General features: G+C 37.5%; 2 protein-coding genes across 2 annotated transcripts; one reads left to right on the top strand and one right to left on the bottom strand.

The window, feature by feature from the left end:
- The first annotated feature begins 1,405 nt into the window (after positions 1–1,405).
- On the top strand, positions 1,406–3,997 carry LOC115921114. Its single transcript, XM_030978211.1, has 3 exons — positions 1,406–2,032; positions 2,808–3,041; positions 3,531–3,997. Exons 1-3 carry the CDS (start codon positions 1,728–1,730, stop codon positions 3,694–3,696), a joined length of 705 nt encoding a protein of 234 aa, XP_030834071.1. The 5' UTR covers positions 1,406–1,727; the 3' UTR covers positions 3,697–3,997.
- Positions 3,998–4,923: 926 nt separating this feature from the next.
- On the bottom strand, positions 4,924–8,511 carry LOC115921113. The gene is made up of 4 exons (XM_030978210.1): positions 8,384–8,511; positions 7,052–7,223; positions 6,542–6,690; positions 4,924–6,073 (listed from the first exon to the last, which is right to left on the bottom strand). The coding sequence occupies exons 1-4, from the start codon at positions 8,391–8,393 to the stop codon at positions 5,895–5,897; spliced, it is 510 nt and encodes a 169-aa protein (XP_030834070.1). The 5' UTR covers positions 8,394–8,511; the 3' UTR covers positions 4,924–5,894.
- Between the last annotated feature and the right edge of the window lie 584 nt (positions 8,512–9,095).

Here is a 9,095-nt window from a genome sequence, read left to right as displayed (position 1 = left end):
ACCAAAAAAATCGTTAGACGTTTGCAAAAATTATCATTATAATTAACTAATTAGCTCATATAATACATTTTTAATAATGGTGTTATTATCTCTGAACATGTCTGTCGATTTTCACCAAGATTGGATAAAAAGAAAATAGAAAATCAAGAAAATGCATAAAATTTGCATAAATTTTCATAATAGACTAATAGGCATATCTAATTCGTTTGTTATTATGGTTTCATTATTATCTATTTTCCTTGAACATGTCTGCCAAATTTCACCAAAATATTTAGTTTTCATATAACAGATCAGATCATGATCAATTATTTGTTGCCAATACTATAATTACGCTAGCTACCATACTGCGGTGCTGGTGAAAGGCCAGTGAAAGGCCGGTGAATCTTGACCTAAGCAGCCCAAGACGGATGAATCTGCACCCAATAATTTTAGCGGCAAGGTGAATCTCCGCCCTATCTTTCTTATGAATAATTTGAAAAGGTGAATCTTGAGCTTATTTTTTTACGAAGCAAAGTAAATGATGAATTTCTTATTAATTTATTATGTCAGCCGGACTTCACTCTATACATTCCAGTGTCTGATTTTTTATATCGTGTAGAAGTCGGATACTTATGTTCGTCATTGCCATCACACGAGAAGAAGATGAATACCACGCGAGACATCGGCTTTTTATACCATATAATTTCTTTGCATTCAACTCAGAGAACAATCCTAAACATTGCTTGTGCTATATAGCCAAGTATATGGTTTTTCTGATATTATCTCTGGTGATTTCTAGGGCTGGGAACCTCACTTGAATTTTAAAATACTTTGATTTTTTTTTTGTAACTCCCGGCTGCCTGAATACCTGGGATATGATAACCTCTGAAGACATGTCCGAGTTTTATGTCATAGAATTCAAATATATCTACCAGAATGTAAGGCTATACTTACAAACAGACTTTTGTTGAAGCTCTGTACCCAGCTCTGTTAAGACGGTAGTTGTTTTTACATGCACGCAGTTAAATGTATCCTCAACGTGTAGTACAGTACGTATAACACATGCCAATGGCCTGTACTGCAACTGAAATACTTCTTTACGTCTATTCCGCGCGAGTTTGAGAGAAGGTAATAACCGTGGCTTTGGTAATGACATGAATTTTTGTTTAGGTGCGTGTACGTTAATTAAGGTGTGTGTGTGTGTGTACGTGCGTGCCCGCATGTGTGCAGACGTTAGACAACCATTATTTCTGCGCAGTTTGTTTCGTTCCTCATCCAGCCACTTAGCGCTAGTATAAATATAATACTCTGTTATTCAGTCATGCGTCCAGAGATACAAAAACAAATGGTAACAAAATATGGAGAAAGGGTTACCCTACCACAACATAATATACATGTAAAAATCTAGATTAAAGACCTTGACCGGAGCGTAAACAACCATACATCCACAGACGGCTAATGAAACACAAAATACAAATACAAGAAAGAAAAAATTAAATACCCTTTCATTACTGAGAAAAATGAAAATTACAGTACAACTGCCGCCCCCTCCCAAATTCGCCTCGGTCAAGAGCCCCCGCGCCGCACGGACTTGGGTGACGTCATTTCGTGTAGACTCGAATTGTTTGCTGTAATTCTTCGCCGCGCGATGTTCGAGATCTACATTGATTTTGCGTAGGCTACCGTGAATCCTTTCTGCTTTTTATCGATTGAAGTTTGAGAAGTTTTGAGAAGTCTTTCTAAAGAGAATGGCTACCCCAGTCGTCAGGGCAGATGCACAAGATGATTTATTTATGGAATTTGAGTGTGAGGAGGATGGCAGTTGCGGGGAAAGCGGTGAAAATGACAGTGTCAGTGGTAGTAGTGACAGTCCGGACAGTACTGGCAGCAGCAGTGATACCGACAGCGATGCAAGTGATGCAGACGCCGGAGAACACGGGCGTATCGTCGAGTGGGAGTATGAGCCTTTACCTCGTGGTGAACCTGGGCAAAATGTTGGCGATGCTGGAAGGGCCAACAACGCAAATCGGCTTCATGAAAATGTCGAGGATTGGTAATTAAGACTTATAAGCTTATTGAATTTGTTGTGCATTCTAAATATTTATTCCACCCCCCCCCCCCCCCCCAAATTGAAATCAAATACCGTAGATCTCTAGACTCGGTCATAAATGGCATGTCTAATTCTAAAGTTAACTTGTTAAAATGATTCTCTAGATCTATGTCTGCGCACCTAAAAATCGACCTCGATTTCATTACACAGTAAGATTATTATTTTTAGAATCATCATTGTTATTCCGTTCTTCATATTCTAATGATTACTGAAACAAAAAAACTTGACAAATTATTCACAAGAACAATTTTTTTTAACGAATTTCAGACGGGCTCGTCATTTTGTGTAGCAAAACTGAAAAGTGCCCATATCTGCGCACTCACTATTTTGCACGCAATTCAATCAAGCACAGTGAAGTTTCATACCAGGGACAACCCCCTGTTCAGACTTTTCTTTTTTGACAATGATTGAAATTTTCAGGGTGGCAAATGAAACTTGCTAAAACGCATTTTTAATCTTCCCAATTATTTTCACAAATTTTGGTATCTAAATGAATTGTTGAGGTTAAGATTGAAAATTGGTGTCAGTTTGATGTTTTGTTCTATAAATATCGCGCATTTACGTGGGTGCGCAGACATAGGCACTGCCTTGGGCACTCTTACCATACTACGACTACGAGAACGATGTCATTTTTATATTTATCAGGAAGCTGTAATAAAATATTTATAAAATTATAGTAGGTGTATTGATTTTTGTTTGAATCTTTCTGTATTTCAAGGTGTACATGTGGAAGATGTCGTGTGCCTCCATCTTTCAATGAAGGTGATTGTGTCTGTTGTCAGGAAATTGCAGAGGTCAAGGCAGAGGCTGATCGACAGGGTTCAAGTTGTCTGGTGGATTCTGAGGAGTTTGAGCCGGCCATCCTAAATGCGACAACATTGTACATCGGATGGATGGAGTACACAGATAGGTGGCGCCGAGCAGCCAAAGCATTTGGGGACAGGAACAATGAGTAAGTTATGTTTCTCCTTTTCATCATTTTGGCAAGGGCTAAAAAATAAATGGATTGATTTTGAAAGTTTATTGGGTGAAACTTTTCAAAACGAATTGAGTCACCGCAAGATGAATTACTAGTTTTGACCAAAATTCTTGCCTGGTGACCACTGGTGTACTAGCTGCCTTATCTGCAGGTGCTTCGGGGCACTTTTTCAGGAAATGTATACAAATAGGCAAGAATGACCACCGGTTTGTGAGTTTTAGCATGTTACCCCCCCCCCCCCCCCCCCCCCCAATAATCTGTAGTTATGAAACACAAACATTATATGCGATTTTGAATGTTGCCCCCCACCGCCCGACAAACAATGACTAACCCTTGGTCATTTTAGTTTTTTTTAATCATTTTTATTTTCCTGAATTAATTAATATAGAATTAATATTTTGACATCAAATCATCTATCCTAAGAAAAATAATGAAATTTTTTTATTGCTTTTTATTTTACAGAAAATACAGGTATGTGGCCTACAGGAAAGTCGTGAGATGGTGTTGGGGCTGGCTCGGGAAGGACATCAGGGTGCAACTGCCAGCATGTGTCCATGCCTCAATAATGGAAGCGTATCCTGATGGACGTGGTCAGTACAAAGGGACCATCCTGCGTCGGTTGAGATGAGGATGTAACATCAACTATTGTCTTGCGAACTTTGAATGACTGTCATCTTCTATGTGATTGTCAGCCATCTTCTGTACGTTATTTGTGATCATCGGCTTTCATCTTCATATTCATCTCAAATACTATTGTTTGAACTTCTCATGATGGTATGGTTGCTATGAACTTTGATCTCGACATTTGATTCTAATTTCCAAGAGCTGATATTCGAACTTTTGCAAAACTGTGATCAAGCAACGATTTCTTATGAGGAAGAATGTTGAAATCTATATAAACAAGCAACAACAAAAAAAAACAAAAAAAAAACAACATGCATTGTTCCTTCTCTTTTGTTATACACCCTGCAATGTAATTTGTTTTAATAATTTGAGCATTTCATATACAGTCAACCTGCCGAGTCAGAAAAGGGGAGAGAAAGAGAAAATGAAATTGAAAGAGAAAACGAAATTGAGAGAAAGAGAAATAACAGCATGGACACAACAAAGATAGACAGAGGAATAATGAGAGTAAGAGAAGGGAATTGCGGTTGACGAAATTTCAAATGTGTGATAAATGGTAAGCATCGTAATAAATCCAGGAAATCCTTTATTTTGCATCAAATCTATCCTCCCAAAAAGGATAAACCTTAACCCTATCTCCCACTCTGTCCCTCTTCCTCTCTCTTTCTCCTCTTCCACCCTCCACATTCCCATCTCTCTATCCCACTTCCTCTCTCTGTTTCCTCTTCCATATTTCCATCTCTCACTCTGTCCCTCCTCTCTTTCTCCTCCTCCACATTCCCATCTCTCACTCTGTCCCTCCTTCTCCTCTTCCACCCTCCACATTCCTATCTCTCACTCTGTCCCTCCTTCTCCTCTTCCACCCTCCACATTCCCATCTCTCACTCTGTCCCTCCTTCTCCTCTTCCTCCACATTCCCATCTCTCACTCTCTCCCTCTGCCTCTCTTTTCCTCCTCCACCCTCCACATTCCCATCTCTCACTCTTTCACAATCTCTCTTTCTCCTCTTCCATCCATCACATTCCCATCTCTCACTCTTTCACAATCTCTCTTTCTCCTCTTCCATCCATCACATTCACATCTCTCACTCTATCCCTATTGGTATCTATCTTTATCCCTCTTCTTCCTTCACATTCTCTATCTCACTCTCATTTTCACAGCAATTTCCATCTTTAAATTATGAAGCTTCCTACAAGACACCTATAATAGAAATAAACAAACAAGATTTGTGTTCCTTTAGATGAATTTTTGTTTACCTTTGCTCAAAATATTCTCAGAACATCCCATTGACGGTTTTTCCCTCCAATCATTTTCTTCTCTGTTTGTGCAATATATTTCAAAATGATGCACCATTGGAACAAAAACTTTGATGCAACATGTACATTACATTCATCCTTATTTTATGTAAAGTTTACAGGATAGATGACTATTTTTATTATATCTGCAAGGATGATTATTTTTCAATCTTTTATAACCAGGTTTTAGGACAAACAGGAAACCGCTGTTAGGAAAAAAAGTATGGATGCGATGAAGTATCATCACAATGTTTCCTCTTCTGTGATAATATGGCATGATCTTTAAAACTACTAACTTTGAAAATGAATAACACAATTCACCTCGGCAGAAAAGGGAAAAAATCAAAAACAAAAAATAAAGTCATATCTGGTGCAATACATCAAATGGTTCTTGAATAAGAACAGTTTAGATGAAAAAAAAAATGCATTTTTTAATTTTTTATTTTTTGCAAATAAGAAGCAAAAAGCATTGGCCAAGATGAAGGACTGTGAGAAAAATCAGATTATATTTGGTGCCAAATTCATGATCAACAGTGATTTACTTAGTGTTTATGAAAATCTAGTGCATATGCTTCAGAAATTGTTTTTAATTGAACTAAAAATGTAAGTTTTACAAATTTAATAAGTATTTTACCTATTAAAACCAATGACTATCGATGTGTACCATGGACTTTGGCTTGTGTAAGTATGTACAAGCTTACAGACAAGTTTCTAGTGCTTTACACTCACATAGAATCGGAATCCACTACTCACTTGCATAGAGTACTTCCATGTTACTCTCCATAATTATACTGGCATAAACATAATTTAGGGTCTATGAAAAACATGTCTTGTACTGAAATAAAACAATCAGTGGTTAATGTTCAGGTAGCTGACACATTCATCATAGTTTCTATCACCAAAAGAACTAGTTTCTATCGCCAAAGCGATGATGTTGTTCAAAAGCTTGCACGGCTTCTCCATTGTCGGGGTGATGATGAGAGGCACTCCGTGCTGGTTGAGGCTGTAGCTCCTCCATGTTGTCTCTGAGCTGCTCCCTGTTTTCCACCAGTTCTACGACAACTCTCATCAGGGCTTTCACATAACCTACAAGATAAAATCCAAAACTATACCTTGAAAATTCATCTGTACGGTGTTAAAAAAATACATTTTGATAAGAGGAAAAAAGGAAAAGAGAAAAATAAGAACATAAGAAGAGAAAACTCTTTTTCTCACAAATATTGAATTACCTAATTTTACACACTATTTGTAGGTGGATGACCAATCAAATACCAATGGCATGCACATGTTCTTTGCTGAATAGGTAGTTCACTGACTTGGGGACTGACATATATGCCTGTTTCTGCTTGCTATTCAATATTACACATTTGCAGAAAGTAACCCAATACATGTTTATAATTATCAATTTAATCAACAGATTAAATTAAGGGCATATAGGCCACAAGAATCTACTAATTTGAATTCTATTGATCATGAAGTAATAAAAGATTTCTATATATAATTGAGCTCTTTTGTTGAATATTGATATCATTCACTAGACATGTGGCTACTTACCACATGTGCCAGCTGTCAGCACTCTCTCCACTGTGTGGCCTCCTTCCTTCGAGCGTGGATACTTCAACCTGTACACTGGGTTCCCTTCGGCATCAACAGCCTGGGCTCTATCACAATTTTCGTTCCAATGTAGGACAGCCAAATATAATCTGAAAAGAGTGAAGTTAAAAATAAAGGTCACATGAATAACATACTTGTGACAGTTGATTTTATCTTTTTGGTAATGTAATGTCTATCATCATAAACTCGTTACCTACTCTCCAATAAGTGAAGGCAAGAGTTAGTGTAAAAAGCATGTGTTACAAATAATAAATAAAAAAATTAAAAAAAAAAAAAAAAAATGAAATAGAAAGAACCTGGCTATAACAAAAAGAAAATAATAACTTTAAAACATAAAACCAATAAAATCAAATTCAAAAGAAGAAGAAGAAACAACACTGCCCTCTGTGACGTTCTTGTTAAATTTATATTAGGGGAGCATAATGTTGATGAATTAATTGCCTAATTTACCTGCACTTCATCCCTTGATATGAGTATACAAGCAACTTGGGGCAAAAGTGAAGGAGGATGTTGTGGAATGATTCAACCTTGCTGGTTTGGGCATGTGGGGACATCATCCCAATGTCGTTCATCAGTCTGGTCCTCAGCCATTCCTCTCGAAGCTTGTCGTACACCTTTGTACCTGTAATAAGATTGGGAATATAATATATGCGGTAAAGGTGAAGGAGAGTTCATTTAAATAGTTAGCAATCATGATCTCGGCATTTCCAAGCATCTCATCCCTTCGCCAAAACTATTTTTTCATTCCACAATGAATATTAATCATTTAGAAAATTGCACAAAAAAAAATATGAATGTCATGATCAAAATTGAACTAAATTAAACTTGAATGTACATTATTAAAAATAAATGTAAATATTTTGCTCGCATTTTGACAAACATCTTCAAAGTATTATTACACCGTATGCATATAAATAAGGATTTTACCCACATCCAAACAAAAAGAACAACTTGAGGCTAGTTTCATAGAAAAAAAAAAAGCAAAGTTAATCTGTAGTCGGATAAAAAAAAAAAAAGCAAAGTCAACAACAAATGACCGATGATTTTGTTTTAATAATCATCCCTGGCAACAACACTAGATCTAGACTCTAGACCATTTTGATTTGAATAAAAACAGTGTTTTCATCACGAGAAAGTATCAAGAAGAGGCACCCATGTGATTTCTGACATCAATTCAAAATAATTTAGTTCCTGGCTTCACTGTACTGCAGTGCACTGCCACTGGGCGGCACGAGTCCAAGGCCTAGATTCTACCAACTACCTAGTTTTCTTTTTCTTCTTTTTTAGGCCCAATTCTTCTTCAAAATCTCCATTTCATCTTCTTCTTATTTTTCATTGTTTACAGACTATATTCTAGACAATAAAACAATGTAGATCTAAATAATTCTTTGATTTAATGCTGGTAAACCATGCAAAAGGAAAGGCTATCTGTGCGATAAAAGCGAGCGAAACTTAGTTTTGTTCGAGAAATATTCCACGACCACCAGCATGACACGGCGCGGCAAGTCAGGCCGGGCCGGCCGCGGCCCGAGTGCTCTCGCGAGGCTCAGCGATAGATTGCTGAAAGTTGTGCAATCGCAGACCGAGGCAGGCAGCCAGCAGCGCGGGCAAATGATTCGTTTCAATCTAATTTAGTGGAAATTTGGGGTTGATATTCCATATTACGTAGCGTGAAATTAATACAGATATAAAATGTCAACATTCTAATCGTAAAATGTCCAAATACAGCTTCGACATTGATATTTACAACAACAAAAAAAGAGAGAAGAAAACTTCACATACCGACCACCATGCGAAGAACCAGCTGCAATACCGAGTGGCCAAATAACCTACACGTTATGACGTCATCAGAAACGGGTAGAAACGGCCACCGGCTAGCGCAGCCGAAACTAAATCTCCGGGGTGCCCCTCTCAGTCCGTGAATCCTGGGGTTCGGATGCTAAATACTTCTTTCAGAGGCCGTGGAATCTCGAGAAGTTTGCATTTTCATATTCAGTAAATATTCACGAGTCCGTAGGTATATAATTTGTCTATATAATGCTCTGCTCCGGTCAAGGTCTTTAAAAGCTCACACTTCAAATAGTACACACATCGGAGGATTTTTTTTTGGTTGAGGTTTTTGTTTCTTCTTGACTCAACCGGTAAAATACTTGCATGGGAATACCTGTATGAGCCGATTCAAATGATAAGAAACGACTGTTCCCTTTGTGGTTGGTTAAATATCGTTTTCGTCAGATTTATTATTTGTATTGTATGTTATTGAACAAATGTTACGATATTAATGCTGATTGTTTGAAGTGGAAACTGAAATAAAGCATTTTATCACCTGTACTCAAAAGATACTTAAAATTTTCCTACCTGACCTTTTGCCTTTGCCTCCTAGGTCATCAAGGGAGAGAGAGAGAGAGAGAGAGAGAGAGAGGGAGAACGAAAGAGAGAGAGAGAGAGGGAGACCAAAGCTACAAAACAGTTCAATGCAACATATTAATTTCTT

Source organism: Strongylocentrotus purpuratus, unplaced genomic scaffold, assembly GCF_000002235.5.
Source record: "Strongylocentrotus purpuratus isolate Spur 01 unplaced genomic scaffold, Spur_5.0 spur5_scaffold_1, whole genome shotgun sequence".
Lineage (NCBI taxonomy): Eukaryota > Metazoa > Echinodermata > Echinoidea > Camarodonta > Strongylocentrotidae > Strongylocentrotus > Strongylocentrotus purpuratus.
The sequence above is the reverse complement of the archived record's forward strand: the minus strand, read 5'-3'. Positions and strand labels throughout refer to the sequence as shown.

Coding starts and splice junctions, on each gene's coding strand:
- LOC115921114 (XM_030978211.1), top strand. CDS start 1,728: ATGGCTACCCCAGTCGTCAGGGCAGATGCACAAGATGATTTATTTATG. Junction 2,033..2,807: donor CATGAAAATGTCGAGGATTG/GTAATTAAGACT, acceptor CTGTATTTCAAG/GTGTACATGTGGAAGATGTC. Junction 3,042..3,530: donor TTTGGGGACAGGAACAATGA/GTAAGTTATGTT, acceptor TTTATTTTACAG/AAAATACAGGTATGTGGCCT.
- LOC115921113 (XM_030978210.1), bottom strand. Junction 6,691..7,051: donor TATCAAGGGATGAAGTGCAG/GTAAATTAGGCA, acceptor CACTCTTTTCAG/ATTATATTTGGCTGTCCTAC. Junction 6,074..6,541: donor GCTGACAGCTGGCACATGTG/GTAAGTAGCCAC, acceptor TTTATCTTGTAG/GTTATGTGAAAGCCCTGATG.